Source organism: Oryctolagus cuniculus, chromosome 17 (assembly GCF_964237555.1).
Source record: "Oryctolagus cuniculus chromosome 17, mOryCun1.1, whole genome shotgun sequence".
Lineage (NCBI taxonomy): Eukaryota > Metazoa > Chordata > Mammalia > Lagomorpha > Leporidae > Oryctolagus > Oryctolagus cuniculus.
Window position 1 is genome coordinate 23,423,827 of NC_091448.1, and position 16,584 is coordinate 23,440,410.

The following is a 16,584-nucleotide window of genomic DNA, read 5'->3' on the forward strand; positions in this document are numbered from 1 at the left end:
ACGGAGCCCCGGCTGGGGTCCCGGGGTGCAGCGACCGAAAGGGGCAGGGCGCGGGGCGGACACGCGCTCCGGTCGCTTGCTCTCAGACGCGGTTATTAATTTCAAGACGGTGTCCCTCGGAGTGAATGAACCCAGGCCGGACGCCTGGCTGGAGGTGTCGCGGCCCCCGCCGGAGCCCGGCGCCCTCTGGCCGACACCGAGGCGGGGGCCGCGAGCCACGTTCCGGCCCCGGCCTCATCAGCATTTTCCAGGCACCCCAGCTAGGGGTGGGGAGCGTAGGGTCAGCGGGGGGTGGGGACGCACGTATTTTGGGGGAGGGGTTAATTACGGAGGGTCCAGGGTCACAGGGGCTGTTTGGGAATGAGGGGTCTTGTCCGTGTTTGGGGGGGCCCAGCACCCCGTGGGGGAGCATTCGCGCTAGCCCCCCCTCCGCAAACACCCTGAAGGAATGAGGTCACGTGGGTGAGTAGTGGGCGGGACCTACTCTTGTCTGGAGGAAAAAAGCCATTTTGTCTCCCCCCCAACTCTGGGCCGTCCCCTCCCCCTCCGTCCCCTCCCCTCCCCTCTCTCCCTCCCACCCCAAGCCTCTTTCACAAACTCCTTTCTTACCGTAGCTTTCTCCCCTCCCGCCGCCCGAGCGAGCGACACGCCGCGGCCCCCTCCCCTCCCCTCCCTCCCTCCCTCCCATCCCCCCCTCCCCGAGACCCACCGGACCCCGAACCCAGGTAAGTGGACGCGATCCCCCCCTTCCCTCGCTTCCCTTGCCCTGTGACCAAATGGGGAGTGGGATGCGGGCCGGCCCACCCTCTTTGCGAACCCCTGCGGGAGGGGGGCTGCGAGCCTGGCCCGCTGCTCGCGCTCCCCCCGCCGCCCCTACCCTGGCTGCCCCGTCCGCCTCTCCCTTTTTTCTGTCCCTTTTTCCCCTTCCTCCCTTCCAAGATGGCCGAAGCGGATTCCCCCTTTAACGATTTGGCGTCTCCCTCCGACCACCACCTCTTTGTGCAGCAGCCCCCTGGCAGCCCCTGCTCCCGAGGTAGCGAGGAGGAGGGTCCGGGCGGCCATGAGGGCTTTCGGGGGTGCGCGCTGGGCTGGATCTCCGCCCGCCCTCCCCGGTTCCCCCACGAGCCAGAGCAGCCGCTGGCTCTACCTGAGCAACCCTTTTAGGTCTGGGCAGGGGTCGCTCCCCCCAGGGGCACTGGGGTACCGCGGGCGCGCGAGGACGTAAGGCCGGGAGGAGGTGGACGTGCGCCCGGGCCGCCCGAAGACGGTGGAGGGCGCCCTTCCCGCCGGTCCCTCTGCCCCGTCCCAGCCCAGGGCGCCCCGCCCCCCGCGGACCGCTCTCCACCGAACACCCCGCCTCGGGCCCCGCCGAAAGTTTGGCTCGGGGGAAGGTGGGAGTGGCCACTCGGTAACTGGGGTCCCTGAGCCCTGGACCCAGGCTCCCAGGGGAGCCCGGGAGGAGGGTGTAGACTTACACAGCGGTGCCTGCCTGCCGAGGCGCGAGGGGTCTGACGGCCCCTTGCCCACCGGGGAGCAAGCCCTGGGACCCCAGGCGCGCCGTCACCCTCGCCCCTCCCTCTCCGCCACCCCCCGCGGCCCCATCTGCCCAGGATTGCTCGGGTGGGCTTGGGGGCGGGGGGGGGGGCGGCGCCCTAGGGGAGGTGGATTTGCCTACCAACACTGAGGTTACCCGGCGCTCCCCGCGGCCTGTGCCCCACCGCTGCCTCGGTCTCCCCCCGGGCTCCCTTGCCTCTGCTGTCCTGACGCCTCCTACGCTGGGCCTCTTGCAGTTTGTGGCTGTGCTTGGGAGTGATTTCCTCCCGGCTCCCGGCTCCAGTGTGTTCCGAAGGGTCCTCACTCCGGCAAGGCGCATAAAGCCCGCTCTGTTGCGGCTTTATGGTGGGGGGAGGTTTTGCCAAGGGTTCCCTTGCTTTAGGGTCGAGGGTGGAGGCCTTAGACGCTGTCTTTGGAATGAGACAGGGAACAGACCCCAGGGCTCAGACCATGTGTAGCTTGTAGGGTTCAAGTTGAAGTCTTTGAGGGGTGGGCAGGCAGGAGGACTCTTGCCTGGAGATCTTGGTTGATGGCGCTGTTGCCATGGGGATGGACAGCCCGGACAGGAAGAGAGGTTGCTTCTTTGTGGAGGTCAGGTGCTGGCTGCAGTCCTCCAGCCCCCGGCCCCCGGGCGGAGGTTGGGAGCCGAGCTGCTTACTTGGACCAGGGATGCACAAAAGGTTGGTGTGTCTGCAGCTCTGCTCTCAGGCAGGGATGTCAGGATGTGTGCTTCAAGACGGGGTGAGTGGGGACGGCCTCGCTCAGGCCTGGCTGTGCGTATGGTGGGGTGTGTCCAGCCCTGTGTTTCTAGCCAACTGTCTGTCTGGCGTTTATGTGTGTATGTGTATGTGTGTGTGTGTGTGTGTTGTGGCGGGTCTGTCTGGCCTTGTGTGTTTTGTGAGAGATGGAGGGGGTGTGTCTGGTTCTGCATGTGTGTGTGTGTGTGTGTGTGTGTATTTGGGGGGTTGTTGTCTTTATTTGATCTTAAGTGGCTGAGAAGTGCTTCAGGGAGCAGCTTCGGGGGGCCCAGGCGTGTGTGTGCCACATCCAGAATGAGGGAAAGCTGAGAGGCCCCAGGCACACCCCCGCCACCCCCCCCCCCCAGGGCCCGTGCCGCTGGGGAGGCTCGGAGTCGGGCCAGGGTCTGAGGCTTGCCACCACACTGGCTCAGGGGCTTTCACACGGCCTCAGTCTCCCCAGCTGTCCGGGGGAAGTGGGGTATGGTGAGCAGCCTTGGCCCCTCTTCCTGCTTCCAGGTGAGATGGCCGTGTTTGGACCCCCCACTCCCACAGAAGGCTACTGTGTGTCTTCCGCTCTGGGTGGCTGGCTGCCCTCCCACCCTCCCACCTGGCTGGACAGTTCCTTGTCCCAGGACTGCTACTGGTTTGCTGTGTGAGCTTGGACAAGCCATGGCTCTCTGAGTCTGTGGAAGGAGAGGCCTGGGCAAGGTGTTTCCTAAGCTCGCCCCCCACCCCCGGGGCAATTCTAGACCTAAGATGTGACCTCCAGGGCCTGGAGACTGTCGGGTGGGGGCGTGGAGGGGCAGGTAGGGCGGGAGCAGAGGGGAGCACTGGGCCATCCGAGCAGCTCTGTCTCTGGCGGGCAGAGGCCTAACTGGAAGAGGCTGGCTAGAATGGAGAGGTGCAGTGGTCTCCATCAGGAGGGAGCTCTGAGGATAGGGAAAGGCAACTGCCAGGCTTGGGTGGCAAGGGGAGTCGGGAGGGGGTGCTGGGTGTGAATCAAGCCTCCTTTCCTGCCCCTGGAGCCAGAGGTGGGGCTGCAGGGGCCCTAGGTGTGACAATGGCTGGAGGCAGAAGACAGGGAAGGGTGGCCCCTGGTGGAGGTGAGGATGCTCTCCGGGGGTGGAGACAGCTCGGGTCCACTGGGGGTGTACCCGGGGTGGGCCTCTGCCAGCTCCAAGGAGACCACTTCCCAGCAGCCCCGGGCTCCCTTTCTGCTTCCTGGTGTCTGCCTCTCTCCTATCTCCTAGCCTCTTCTCTGTCACTCAGTCCTCTCTTTCCCACAACACCCCAGCCGGTTGCAGCTAGGCAGGAACTGGGTGCCAAGAAGGTTCTCCCCCAGTGCTCCAGGGGTGAGGGAGATGGGGAGGGGGTGCTCTGGGGAAATGGAGCTCCTGTTTACAGTTGCTCTTGGCACCTGCTGGCAGGGCCCTGCAGGTAACCATGGCGATCAGGTGAGGAGCCAATCAGTGCTTCTCCCCACCCCCAGCCCCAGAGGTGAGGTTCAGAGGCCCCTAAGGATGAGGGAGGGAACAGGGGTGGAAGAGGAGCATTTCATTCAATAAACACCAGGCTCTTTTGTCCCTTTACCCTCCTTCCTGGGGAAGGAGAGGGTGAGGGTGTGGCCAGGTGTGGGGTGGGCCTCCCGTGTGGGTGGCCCTTAGGAGCAAGTGTCTGCTCTGGAAAACACAGCGGGTGTGTGAACGAGGTGCCCATGGCGGCGTGGCGAGCCTGTGTTGTGTGTCTTTGTGCACCTGTGTGCACGTGTGCATGTGTGCGAGAGGGCGGCAGAGAGGAGGAGATGGGGTGTGAGGTGTGTGCCCAGCAACCTGGACGCCAGTGTGGTCAGACCCCAGCGCTGTTTGCTTCTGGCTTGTGCGTGCCCGCATACACGGGTACTCCTGGACACAGGCACAGGGACATGCAGTCACAGGAAGTGTCTTTGGCGGCCCAGACGGCACGTACACAGCTGCTGGCTGTTCCCCACGCCAAGACACAGCCGCTTGGAGTGCGTCCTCTCCACTGGATGGTTGTAATGATATTTGGGCATCTTGCCAGGGACAGGGTTACCATGGCAACGACCAAACAGCAGAGTAGCCAGCAGCCTTCTGCGTGATTGTGAAGGGGGACCCGTGCATGGAGGGCCAGCTGAGGCCACCCTAGGCAGGGCCCCGGCCGCGGGGTCACTGCCTCCCTGTCAGGGCTCTGGGTTTGCCCTTGGACCCACCTGTTCCCCGCGTGTCTGCCCTGCAGCTTGGTGTCCCTCCCACGTGTGGCCTTTGTGTCTCTGTCTCTGGCCAGGTGCCCTGGGCCTCTGTTGGCTGCTTGGGCCCTGGCCAGGCTCATCCTGGGGTCTCTATAGAAACTGCTGATCCCGGCTGTGAATTTCTTGTCCTAGAAAACCCAGGGTGGTGGCTTTAGAAATCCTCTGGAAGGGAGAGAAGGGTGCGAGGATGTTGTAAAGGAGCTCTTGGCGCTTGGCCACCCTCCCAACCCCGCCCCTGGCTTTTACTCCAGGAAAAGGAAGGAGGGAGGAGCCCTCCCTTCCAGGTGCAGGTTTGATCAAGGGACCGAGAAGCAGGCGCCGCAGCCAATCCAGGGCTGGGCTTAGGCTGGCCTCTCTGGGCCACGGCAGGGCCTGGCTGGGTGCTTGGCTGAGCTGCAGACAGAGGGCTTTCTGCTTGGCATCGGTAGGCATCTCTGAGAGCCTGTGGTCTCACTGCCAGCCCACAGACAGGTGGTAGAGGTGTCGGCAGGCAGAGACGGGGAAGAGTGGCAGTGCCCATGGAGGAGGTGTCTGCCTGTGCATGGAACAACGTGTGCCCATGGGCACCTGCGCAGCATGCTGTCGTTGGGGCAGAGCTGGGAGGGGTTCCTGCACCCCCCCACTGGCTCCTTGACCACCATTGCCCACAGAGCCAGGTCTGAGCTGGGGATCGGGCTGGAGCTACGTGATCCCATCCTCATTCCTGGGTCTCAGGCAGGGAAACCAGTGGGTTTCTGGGGCGCTCTGGGGCCTATGCTGGCCACGGAGCCAGAGGACAAGTAACAGGCGCTGACTGCAAGCTTAGGGCAGCCTGAGCCCATGAGGTGTGCAGGGAGGCTTCCTGGAGGAGGCGTGGATGGAGCGGAGGGACTGAGTCTGAGGCCTTGCACCGGGCTATGGGGCTAATTTATGCTTCCTCCCTTGTATTCCTTGGTGGTGGAGTTCAGGGCAGTTGTATGTTTATCTAAGTGTAGCTCCTGATGCTTCTTATGTCTGAGTACTTAAGTGAAGGTGGATTGGGACTGGGGAGTTTTTTTTTTTTTTTTTTTAAGATTTTTTTTTATTTACTTGAAAGGAAGAGTTACAGAGAAAGAGAGAGAAAAAGAGATCTTCTATCCGCTGGTTCACCCCCCCAAATGGCCACTACGGCTGGAACTATGCCGATCCGAAGCCAGGAGCTTCTTCCTGGTCTCCCATGCTGGTGCAGGGGCCCAAACACTTGGGCTCTTCCACTGCCTTTCTGGGCCACAGCAGAGAGCTGGACTGGAAGAGGAGCAACCGGGACTAGAACCTGGCGGAAGACCTTTCTCTGTGTGTCTCTCTCTCACTGTCTAACTCTGCCTGTCAAATAAATTAAAAATAAATAAATAAATAAAGCTCTGTTCCTGTCCATTTGCCTGCCTCCCCACCTCCTCTGGAAAGTTGAGTAGTTCTTCCTATGGTCTAACTTCAGTCTTTCTTGCTACTGTTGAGATAGAACATGCCCTTGTTGCTCAAGTTTGCAGGACTCTCCAGAGCCCCTGGCACCCTGTGAACCCAGAAGGCCAGAGGGAACCAGCCATGTGCGCACACTCCCCACCCTGAAAGCAGAGAGGGACCCAGGGCATGGACAGAGGCTGCTGCACCGGGTGGGTGGGGCTCGGAGGAGCAGCTGGGTCTGTGGGTTTCTGATTCCACTCCTGTTTCCCAGGGTGACACTCCCGGGTCCCCCCACCCCTGACCCCGGCATCATGCATCGGACCACACGCATCAAAATCACGGAGCTGAACCCTCACCTCATGTGTGCCCTGTGTGGGGGGTACTTCATCGACGCCACCACCATCGTGGAGTGCCTGCATTCCTGTGAGCGGCCCGGGTCTCCCAGGGAGGGCCTGGGCCACAGATGGGCTGCTGCGGGGGGGTGACGGGCGCAGTGAAGGCCCCGTGCTCTGGACTCCGGCTGAGTCACGCCCTCTGCAGGTGGTTTGCACTGTGGGCTTGGGGACCTGTGGAGCAGCCTTGTGGGTTGGCTCTTGCTTTGCACTTCTGCACTCAGGGGGTTTTGGGCTTTGGGGCTTGTTTTATGGTTGCACAAGATACCACTGGCCTGTCTGGCACGCACACACACACACAGATCCACCTTCTCCCAAGGTTGTGTAAGAGGCAGCTGCCAGGTGTACAAAACACACATCACTGCAATGTCAGTGAAAGCATTACAGGGAGAGAGGCAGAGACAGAGAGGTCTTCCATCCGCTGGTTCCCTCCCCAAATGGCCACAACGGCTGGAGCTGAGCTGAACCGAAGCCAGGAGCCAGGAGCTTCTTCCGGGTCTCCCATGCAGGTGCAGGGGCCCAAGCACTTGGGCCATCTTCTACTGCCTTCCCGGGTGCATTATCAGGGAGCTGGATCACCAGTGAGCAGCCGGGGCTCCAACCAGTGCCCATATAGGATGCCCGCACCGCAGGCCGGGCCTTTAACCCGCTGCGTGATAGCATCGTCCCCTCGGCTAGGGTTTCTGACTCTCCTCTCTCTCCACCCCGCCCCCCAACCCAAGTCTGCAAAACTTGCATCGTGCGCTACCTGGAGACCAACAAATACTGCCCCATGTGTGACGTGCAGGTCCACAAGACCCGGCCTCTGCTGAGCATCAGGTGGGCACACCCCTGGCCCAGCCGTCCTCCGGGCTGGCGTCTCTCCGTCCCCACACCCTTCCCAGCCTCCTGCAGTGGTAGCACAGGTGTAGATGCGGGCCCCTCACCTGCCTCCAGGAGCATCGAGCTGTGGTGGACTGAGAAATCGTAGAGGGGAACAGGCCGGAGCTGCAGGGACCCCCACACCTGGGCGCTGGGTCTCGCGAAGGGGCTGGGGAGGGTCGGGGAGGCGGCCGCTGACAGGTCCCTGTCCATTCTTCCCAGGTCTGACAAAACCCTCCAAGACATTGTCTACAAGTTGGTCCCCGGGCTTTTTAAAGGTATCTGTGTCCCTTCCTCCTCCTGCCCACCGGCCCGCCCCCAGCCGGCTGCCCTCTCACCCACTTCTGCTTGCAGATGAGATGAAGCGACGACGGGACTTCTATGCGGCGTACCCGCTGACAGAGGGTGAGTGTGCGGGCGCGCGTACCCGCTGACAGAGGGTGAGTGTGCGGGCGCGCGTACCCGCTGACAGAGGGTGAGTGTGCGGGCGCGCGTACCCGCTGACAGAGGGTGAGTGTGCGGGCGCGCAAGTGCCGCGCATGCGCGGCCCACTCGCCCTCCGTGGCTGCCGCCTCCCCGCGGGCAGCCGGGCTCACCTCTCTGATCCACACGACCCCCGGGGCCTTGGCCGTGCTCCTCTGAGCTCCCCCCTTTCGCAGTCCCCAACGGCTCCAACGAGGACCGCGGCGAGGTCCTGGAGCAGGAGAAAGGCGCTCTGAGCGACGACGAGATCGTCAGCCTGTCCATCGAGTTCTACGAAGGGGGCAGGCAAGTCCCGCCCGGGCCCAGCCCTTCCCCTGGGAGGGGCCCTGCCTGCCCCGGGGTCTTCCTAGCTTTGTGCCTTCTCCTCCCTCAGGGACCGAGAGGAGAAGAAGGGCCCCGTGGAGAACGGGGACGGGGACAAGGAGAAGGTGAGTGCCGGGGTGGGCCCAGGGTGGGCCCGGGGAGGCGGCCCGGGCAGACCCCACCCCACGGCGCCTCTGCCCCAGCAGACGGGGGTGCGCTTCCTGCGGTGCCCGGCAGCCATGACGGTCATGCATCTCGCCAAGTTCCTCCGCAACAAGATGGACGTGCCGAGCAAGTACAAGGTGTGTGTGTGCGCGGGCGCGGGTTGGCCCGAGTGTGCCCCTGAACCCACATGAGGGCGGGTCTGTGCTGTCGAAGCCCACGTGCGGAAGTGCCTGGGACAGGAGCCGGTGTGGGTGCACACTCAGAACCGTGGCAGGCGTGTGTGTGCTGCCTTGGGCCCAGGAGGCTTGAAATCCCGCAGAAGCCCCAGGAGTCAGTCCCCAGATGGGAGTGCGTACATGGGTGTCCTTTGCCGAGCTGGGTGGAGCTGAGTGCAGACAGTAGCTTGAGCCTTCCTCAGCAGATGCCCACGGGCCACCGGCCATGGGCCACAGGCCAGGGCAGATGCATTTAAACAGCACATGTCAGGCCCAGCATTGTGGCACAGGGGAGGCAGCAGGTTCAAGGACGTGGGTCCCTGCCACCCATGTGGGAGACCAGATGGAGCTCGGGGCTCCTGTCTTCAGCCTGGCCAGCCCCAGCTGTTATGGACATTTGGGGAGTGAATGAGCAGACGAAGATATCCCTACCTCTACCTCTGTCTCTGCCTTCCAAAAAGAAAGGAAATGGCCAGCGCCGCGGCTCACTAGGCTAATCCTCCGCCTTGCGGTGCTGGCACACCGGGTTCTAGTCCGCGGCTCACTAGGCTAATCCTCCGCCTTGCGGTGCTGGCACACCGGGTTCTAGTCCCGGTTGGGGCGCCGGATTCTGTCCCGGTTGCCTCCTTCCAGGCCAGCTCTCTGCTGTGGTCAGGGAGTGCAGTGGAGGATGGCCCAACTCCTTGGGCCCTGCACCCCATGGGAGACCAGGATAAGTACCTGGCTCCTGGCTTCGGATCAGCGCAGTGCGCCGGCTGCAGCGGCCATTGGAGGGTGAACCAACGGCAAAGGAAGACCTTTCTCTCTGTCTCTCTCTCTCACTGTCCACTCTGCCTGTCAAAAAAAAAAAAAAAAAAAAGAAAGGAATCCTGTGAATGACCTCACATCTCACTAGTTAAATCAGAACCTCTAGGGGTAAGAGAGGAACGGCCGTATTTTTTTTTTTTCCTTAAGTTTTATCAGTTTATAAGGCAGAGTTACAGGGAGGCAGAGGCAGAGAGAGGTGTTCCATTTGCTGGTTCACTCCCCAGATGGCCACAATGGCCGGAGCTGGGCTGATCCGGAGCCAGGAGCTTCTTCCGGGTCTCCCACGTGGGTGCAGGGGCCCAAGAGCTTGGGCCATCTTCTACTGCTTTCCCAGGCCATAGCATCGGAAGTGCAGGATTGGAAGTAGAGCAGCTGGGTCTCGAACCAGCGCCCATATGGGATGCTGGCACTGCAGATGGTGGCTTTACTTGCTACGCCACGGTGCTGGCCCATATTTCTTTTTAAACTTATTTATTCGAGAGACAGAGAAACAGAGCTCCTCTCTGCTGGTTCACTCCTCAAATGCCCATAATAGCAGGGGCTGGGCCAGGCCGAGAGCTGGGAACCACATCCAGGTGGGAACCCAATTACTCCATTGTCACAGCTGCCTCCCAGGGTCTGCATTAGCAGGAAGCTGGAGCCAGGAATCAACAACTCGTATTACAGTGTGGGACACGGGCATCTTAACTGCTAGGCCAAAAACACCAGCCAGGGCATCGTGTGTTTAAAAGGTCCCTGGGTGACTGCACTGTGTAGCCAGAGGTGACGGCCCAGACAGCTGAATGGCAGCGGGGCAGTCAGCAGTGGGGGTCTCCTACTCAGACCCCTCCCCACGTGGTGGTCAGTAGCTATGCTGGGACGGAACGGTTCTTTTTTTTTTTTTTGACAGGCAGAGTTAGACAGTGGGAGAGAGAGAGAGAAAGGTCTTCTTTTCCGTTGGTTCACTCCCCAAATGGCTGCTATGGCCGGCACTGTGCTGAACTGAAGCCAGGAGCCAGGTGCTTCCTCCTGGTCTCCCATGTGGGTGCAGGGCCCAAACACTTGAGCCATCCTCCACTGCCTTCCCAGGCCACAGCAGAGAGCTGAACTGGAAGAGGAGCAACCGGGACAGAATCTGGCACCCCAACCGGGACTAGAACCCGGTGTGCCGGCACCGCAGGTGGAGGATTAGCCTAGTGAGCCGTGGTACCGGCCGGGATGGTTCTGATAGGGAAGTGAAATCTGCCGTGAAACCCCCACCTCTCACCCCCAGACTCACAGCGGGACCGCTCTGCCAGTCGGCTCGGGCTGGGCTGGGCTCACGGCTCATCCCCTCCCGTCCCCCAGGTGGAGGTTTTATACGAGGACGAGCCACTGAAGGAATACTACACGCTCATGGATATCGCCTACATCTACCCATGGCGGCGGGTGAGCCGGGCAGGGTGGGGCAGGGCGGCCACCCCTGCAGGGCCTGGCACGGGGCTGTAGCCAGAGGGACACCATGGGCCACCTCCTCCCCAGCCAGTGCGCCCCTGGCCCTGCCACACCAGGTCGTTCCTGCACCTCACTGATGACCTGTCCCCGAGACGGGCAGACGGCTCCTTGGGCAGATCCTGAGCGCTGACTGGCGTGAGAAATGGGGTCTGGTGGCAGCCAAGGAGACAGTCTTGCTTGCCCAGCCCCTGTTCTGTCTGTGGCCCTGCTGCCTTTGTCTCTCCCCAAGCTCTCGCCCACCCCTCTTCTCCGCTCTGGCCGCTGTGGGCTGGAGCTGGGAGGCTTCGCCTGATCCTCCCCCGCCTCTCTCCCCGCAGAACGGCCCGCTGCCCCTCAAGTACCGTGTCCAGCCGGCCTGCAAGCGGCTCACCCTGCCCTCGGCGCCCACGCCCTCCGAGGGCACCAATACCAGCGGGGCATCCGAGTGTGAGTCAGTCAGCGACAAGGCTCCCAGCCCTGCCACCCTGCCAGCCACCTCCTCCTCCCTGCCCAGCCCAGCCACTCCCTCCCATGGCTCTCCCAGCGCCCACGGCCCCCCGGCCACCCACCCTACCTCCCCTACTCCCCCATCGGCTGCCAGTGGGGCCGCCGCAGCTGCCAACGGGGGCACCTCGAACTGCCTGCAGGCCCCTTCCTCCACCAGCAGGGGGCGCAAGATGACTGTCAACGGAGCTCCTGTGCCCCCCTTAACTTGAGGAAAGGGACCCTCTCCCTCCTTTCTAGCCATGCCTCTCCATTCCCTCCACTTTTTCTGGGCCCTTTTTTCCATCTCTTCTACTTTCCCCAGCTCCTTCCACCATAGAGGTGAGGGGCGGGTTTTATAAATAAATCTATATATATATGTACATAGGAAAACCCAAATATACATACTTATTTTCTATGGACCAACCAGATTAATTTAAATGCCACAGGAAACAAACCGTATGTGTGTGTGTGGTGGGGGGCATAGGCTATTCATTTTAGGGGGTCTCTGATCTGCCCTGCTCATTTAGGGGGTGCTGGAGGTGGCCCCCAGGAGCCCCAGTCAAGGGATGCCCCCTACCCACTGTTTCCCAAGGCAGATGGGGGTGTGGTGGATTCCCCCTGCAGCCCCCAAAGCTTTAGGCACACTCTGACTGGCTGTGTGGTGGGGCCTGCCCTGCCTCCCTCCCGCCTGGGCCGCCACCCCACCCCACCCCGCCCCACCCCGCCCCGCCCCAGCCCCCCGTGTTGAATGTCCACAGAATTGCTCAGTGCCTTTCCCAGGTGCAGCTGGCCCCTGGTTCTGAGGAGCAAGTGGGCAGTGGAGATGGCGTCTCCCTCACCTCCTCCTCTGGCAGTGGAAACTTTGTGCAGAGAACAGACAGTTCTGCCTCTCCCTCCAACCCCTGCGTGTGTGGCCTTGGCATCAGTATCGTGTGAGAGATGTTCAGGCCCGGAGGCCTCAGCCCGCACCTCCCTCGCCCAGGACCCCGCACTAGGAGGGCTGGGGGCCCAGAGTGCAGGGTGGGGCTGGTGTTAGCCTCAGATAAGCACAGACCCCAGACTTCACCCAAGGCGAGCAGCCCTCCAGCCCCCTCCCCACCCACAGCAGAGGCCAAGGCAGGAGACTGGGGCAGAAGCATCGAGAAGCACAAGGTGGGAGAAAGCTGCCAGCCCAGGCCCTAGGGGCGGCCCTAGCGGTTCCCCACCTGGAAATGTACAGATATCTCGAGGAGGGGAGGAGCAAGGCCCAAGCCCACCCCGGCCTGTGTGTGCGGCTGGGGCCCCCAGTGGGCTTGTCTGTGTTTGCACCGTGTCCTGTGTCTGAGGGCTTGTGACTGTACCCTCCTCTGCCCTGGGACATTTGTATCTCCTGGCTTTGTAATAAATGCTGCATACTCTGTAGAGCCTGTAGTTCTTGGTGGGGGACAGGGGGTGGGCCCCACAGCCTGTCTCTGGGCTCAGCCTGCCTTGGTGGCTGTATGGAGTGAACCTCAGCTGTCCTCCCTGTGGCCAGTCAGGTGCCCTCAGCCCACACAGCTCACAGTGTGGGGAAGGGGGCTGGCATTGTGGCAGAGCAGGTTAAGGCCGTGGGCATCCTGTCCTGGAGCGCTGGTTCGAATCAGCATCCCAGCTATGGCACTTCTGATCCAGCTCCCTGTTAATGCACCTGGGGGCGGCAGAAGATGGCTAAGTGCTTGGGCCCCTGCACCCACGTGTGAGACGGGTGGAGCTCCTGGCTCCTGGCCTCTGCCTGGCCCAGCCCCAGCTGTTACAGGCATGTGCGGAGTGACAGTGGACGGAAGACCTCTCTCCCCCTGTGTTGCTCTGCCTTCCAAGCAGATGAAAATAAACATTTTTAGAAGCACCTGAAGCAGGAGGCACGTGCCTCGTGCCTGTGATCACAACACCACTGCTCGGGTGGGCACACTCATTTAATGCCATCCTCTAGGCCAGCAGACAACAAACTGTGAGCCCACTCCCGGCTGCCCAGGCTACAGACCTAGGGGGACAGGGGACATTTCCTCCGTGAGCCAGCTGGCGGCCTGAGGGTCCCTGAATGATCCTTGCTGGAGTCCCCCTCGAAGAGCCTTACACTGAGGCCCCCAGGGCTGAGCAGCAGCTACCCGCTCAGCGGGGAGCCCAGTTCCGCCTTCTGCACCTGCTCACTCCTGTGGGTTCCATCGCAGTATGGGGGCTTCTGGGTGGCCTTGCAGGAACAGAGGGCCACCATGCGGGTCTCCTGGGCCTTGAACTTGAGTGGGGACAGGCCAGTGCGTTGGAAGAAGTGGGAGCCATCACAGAAGGGCTGGTGGGGGAAAAAGATGGCGTCAGAGACCTGACCCAACCTGCTGGGATGGGACGGGGCGGGTGTGGAAGAGCCCAGAGAAGCCGAGCACCGTGGCAGGGGCCGCCTGGGTTCACTGATCTCCCTCTCAGAACTCTTCTGGGTGCAGTGAGGTGGGGGAGGGGCGGCAGAGCAGTCAGGAGGAAATAAACTAAACAGCGGTCGGTCGGTCGTTAGGTCATTATGCACTTTGGCGACAGTAAGAGCTCAGGAAGCAGGAGTCCTCCCAGCAGTGAGACCGCAGGCACAAGCAGAGTTCACATTTAAGGTCTGTGTCTTTTTCCATGAACAGTGGAGCCTCTGCTGGTTCATGGGATCCATTCCCTTCCCCCATGATCCCGGGGTAAAAACTTCTGTGGCTTGGAGAGCACGTGGGTACATCACAGCGCTTTAAGGCCATGGGAGCAGTATTGTCTGGCTCCAGGCAACAGATGGGTGGAGCGGGGCAGAAGGGGAAGTCCCACTGCCCACTGGCTGCCTGGGGCTGGGGGATCTCCATGGCTCATCCCCTAGCTGTTCGGACACCCTGGGTCATGGAACAGGTCCCAGTTAGTGGCAAAGCTGGAGCCAAGGCACCTTTACCTTCAGGGTCAAGGTGGGATAGGAAGAAAAGGGAGATAAGTGTGCGAATAGCAGCAGCCTGTCCCAAGGGACAGGAGGCAGAGAGGCAGGTGCACCACACCCCGGCAGGGTTGCGTGCCATTGGCAGGCACGCCTTTGGCACTGCTCCAGGCTCAGGAAGACTGGCTCCAAGGCCACAGCAAATCCTTGGGATTCGAACCCTGGGGTTGCTGACACCACGCCGTGGGCTTGGAGGAATGCAGTTTGGAGCTCTCCTCGGGAAGCAAAGGGGCCCGGAGGCTAAGCACATAGGCAAGGCTCCTGCGGCAGAAGGGAGAGGAGGCCAAGAAGACAGCAGGCTGCGGCAGGCACCCCAGAACACCACGTGAACCGCAAGGAGGGCTGGGTGCTGTGCGGAGCAGCTGGGAGGCTGCGGAGCTTGGGGAGCAGATGCGGCCCTGCAAAGCCTGCCCAGCGCTGGCGTCCGAGGCCTGGGAACCTTGGGCCCTGACACTCCCTGGAAGGAGGCAGGAGAGTGAGGACACAGGTGAGCCGCTCAGGGCCCGAGAGCCGGGGCTCTGCTTTAAGAGAAGCCGTGCTCGGGTTGGAGCTCTCTCCGGCTCCCTTCAACGGGCAGAGGAAGAAAAAGGAGCCCGGGCCCTGCTGGGGCACTGCCCACCGGTCCCGGCAGCGTCCCTCGGGTATGTGTGGGAACGGGAGGAGCGTGGTGGGTGGGAGGGGACGCCAGGCAGACCCCAGCCAGAGGCGTCCCAGGAGTGGGAGGTCTCTCACCTGCTTCTTGCTGCGGCCGCACACGCACCACCTGTAGGTCTTCCCGGCCACTAGCTCCACCTTGACGGGTGTTTTCTGGGCCACCACCGGCTTGGCTGGGACTTTGGGGAACCATCGGGCCTGTGGCCAGGGAAGATGAGGGGCTCAGGGTCAGCAAAAGCCCACGGAAGCACCTTCCTGCCTACAGCCTTGTCTGGTTTCCCACTGGCCCAGGTGTGGCAGGCTCTGCAGGAGGCTGATCTGATGCCATCAGGCAAGGATGCTCCCCCCGGGACACCTGAGGACTCCGAGATCTCAGAGCAGAGATCTGCCACCAGGCACTCGGGTTTTAGGATCCAGCCACCTTCCCTTGAGCCTGGCTCCCTCCTGGGTGCTAGGGAGGGAGGACCGGGCTCCTGGCAGCCTAAGGTACTACCTGCACCTGGAGCTTGGTTGGCCAGGCACTGCTGGCCCGCCTGCCAAAAACTTGGCTCCCTGCCCTGTGCCCTTAGGTCCACCCCACCCATCTGCAGCCATCAGGGAACAGGACGCAAGGCGCTGGGGGCTGGACACTGGGAAGCAGCCCTGCGGATCCAATTCCCTGGCTTCTGCACTGGTGGTTTGGGGCCTGCGGGGAGAATGGGCTGAAGGGAGGGGGTGCTTACCAGCCAGGAGGAGATGTCCCGCCTAGGGCTCAGAATCTGCAAGGCACGCAGGCATCACGAGTCGGTGGTTGGCAACAGAAACAGTGGAAGGAGGAGGGCTACAGGGCCATGCGAGAAATAAGAGGATCGGAAGAGAGGTCCAAGAGGAGACTTGCTGGGGAGGTCCGGACACCCGGTGGGCGCTCGCTTAGAAGGCTACTGAGGGCAGTGCGCCGAGCCGAGGGCACCGAGGCGAGCGCCGCGGGAGGAGCCCGGCGCCCGGTGGGGGTCCCGGGCCGGGGAGGGGGCGGGTGAGGAAGTGGGGTGGGGAGGGGGCTCACCCAGACGCCGCGCGCCGCCTGCCGCAGCAAAGTCCGCTCGCCGCCCATGGCCGTGCTCCGCCGCTCTGCGCCGGCTCCGCCCCCGCCGGGTCACCTTCCCGGCTCCCTCCGCCCCGAGGCCCGCCCCGCGCCGTCTCGGCCCGGAAGAGGCTGCGGGCCCCGGGTGTGGCGCGGTCTCCCCTGACGCCCCCTTCGGGGCGGCGCGCCGAGCTGTCGCCCAGGCCTTCCGGCCCGCGCCTCGCCGGGGCACCGCCGCTTCCCTGCGCGGAGCCCGAGACAGGGCTCTGAGCCGGCGGTGAGGGGCACCATCACCCGGGGCCGGCCTGCAGGCTACGATCCTGGGGTGGGGCTCCGGCCTCTGCGGCTTGAACACGCACCCCGGCGTCGTGTGCGTTCGTGGTGCCGAAGGAAGTGTCCTAGGCCGTGCCCCCGCCCGAGCCCCCCACCCCGGGCTGCCCCCGCTGGCCGCCCACCCCCCTTTCCCTGCACTAAAGCCAGTCAGGGTTAAATCGCCGCTAGGGACGCACGCGTGCACTCTGGCCGTGCCAGCCGCGCTCCGGGCGGTAGCAGGTGGTGGCCCAAGTACTGGGGTCCCTGCTACCCACTGGGAGCCCCGAGAAAGTTCGGGGTTCTTGGTTTGGGCCTGGCCCAGCCCTGGTTGCTGCCGGCCTCTGGGGAGTGGCCCAACCAAAGGAAGATCTATCTCAATCTCTGCTTTTCAAGTAAAATGAAAATAAAAATTTTAAACATGTAAAAAAAAAAAAAAGGACAAAGCTAGTC

At 62.6% G+C, this 16,584-nt stretch overlaps 2 protein-coding genes across 5 annotated transcripts; one reads left to right on the forward strand and one right to left on the reverse strand.

The window, feature by feature from the left end:
* The first annotated feature begins 314 nt into the window (after window positions 1-314).
* On the forward strand, window positions 315-12,544 carry PCGF2 (polycomb group ring finger 2). 4 transcript variants are annotated; one of them, XM_051825637.2, is made up of 10 exons: window positions 315-462; window positions 6,251-6,402; window positions 7,094-7,190; window positions 7,455-7,510; window positions 7,587-7,637; window positions 7,892-8,000; window positions 8,089-8,143; window positions 8,225-8,320; window positions 10,532-10,612; window positions 10,996-12,544. In XM_051825637.2, the coding sequence occupies exons 1-10, from the start codon at window positions 449-451 to the stop codon at window positions 11,371-11,373; spliced, it is 1,089 nt and encodes a 362-aa protein (XP_051681597.1). In that variant the 5' UTR covers window positions 315-448; the 3' UTR covers window positions 11,374-12,544. The 4 variants fall into 4 exon arrangements, with proteins under 4 accessions (XP_051681597.1, XP_051681598.1, XP_051681599.1 ...); XM_051825638.2 differs by lacking the exon at window positions 315-462 and adding an exon at window positions 503-725; XM_051825639.2 differs by lacking the exon at window positions 315-462 and adding an exon at window positions 853-1,033.
* Window positions 12,545-13,056: 512 nt separating this feature from the next.
* Window positions 13,057-15,936, reverse strand: CISD3 (CDGSH iron sulfur domain 3). The gene is made up of 4 exons (XM_002719127.5): window positions 15,805-15,936; window positions 15,485-15,520; window positions 14,841-14,960; window positions 13,057-13,448 (listed from the first exon to the last, which is right to left on the reverse strand). The coding sequence occupies exons 1-4, from the start codon at window positions 15,850-15,852 to the stop codon at window positions 13,263-13,265; spliced, it is 390 nt and encodes a 129-aa protein (XP_002719173.1). The 5' UTR covers window positions 15,853-15,936; the 3' UTR covers window positions 13,057-13,262.
* Between the last annotated feature and the right edge of the window lie 648 nt (window positions 15,937-16,584).

What these genes read in the sequence shown, in the direction of transcription:
- CISD3 (XM_002719127.5), bottom strand. Translation starts at nt 15,852, where the DNA reads ATGGGCGGCGAGCGGACTTTGCTGCGGCAGGCGGCGCGCGGCGTCTGG. An exon ending in AGGCGGCGCGCGGCGTCTGG is followed by an intron (nt 15,521 to 15,804) that starts GTGAGCCCCCTC and finishes CGTGCCTTGCAG; the next exon opens with ATTCTGAGCCCTAGGCGGGA. An exon ending in GGGACATCTCCTCCTGGCTG is followed by an intron (nt 14,961 to 15,484) that starts GTAAGCACCCCC and finishes CCCTGGCCACAG; the next exon opens with GCCCGATGGTTCCCCAAAGT.
- PCGF2 (XM_051825636.2), top strand. Translation starts at nt 2,098, where the DNA reads ATGGGGATGGACAGCCCGGACAGGAAGAGAGGTTGCTTCTTTGTGGAG. An exon ending in GGACCAGGGATGCACAAAAG is followed by an intron (nt 2,235 to 6,250) that starts GTTGGTGTGTCT and finishes CCTGTTTCCCAG; the next exon opens with GGTGACACTCCCGGGTCCCC. An exon ending in GGGACGGGGACAAGGAGAAG is followed by an intron (nt 8,144 to 8,224) that starts GTGAGTGCCGGG and finishes CTGCCCCAGCAG; the next exon opens with ACGGGGGTGCGCTTCCTGCG.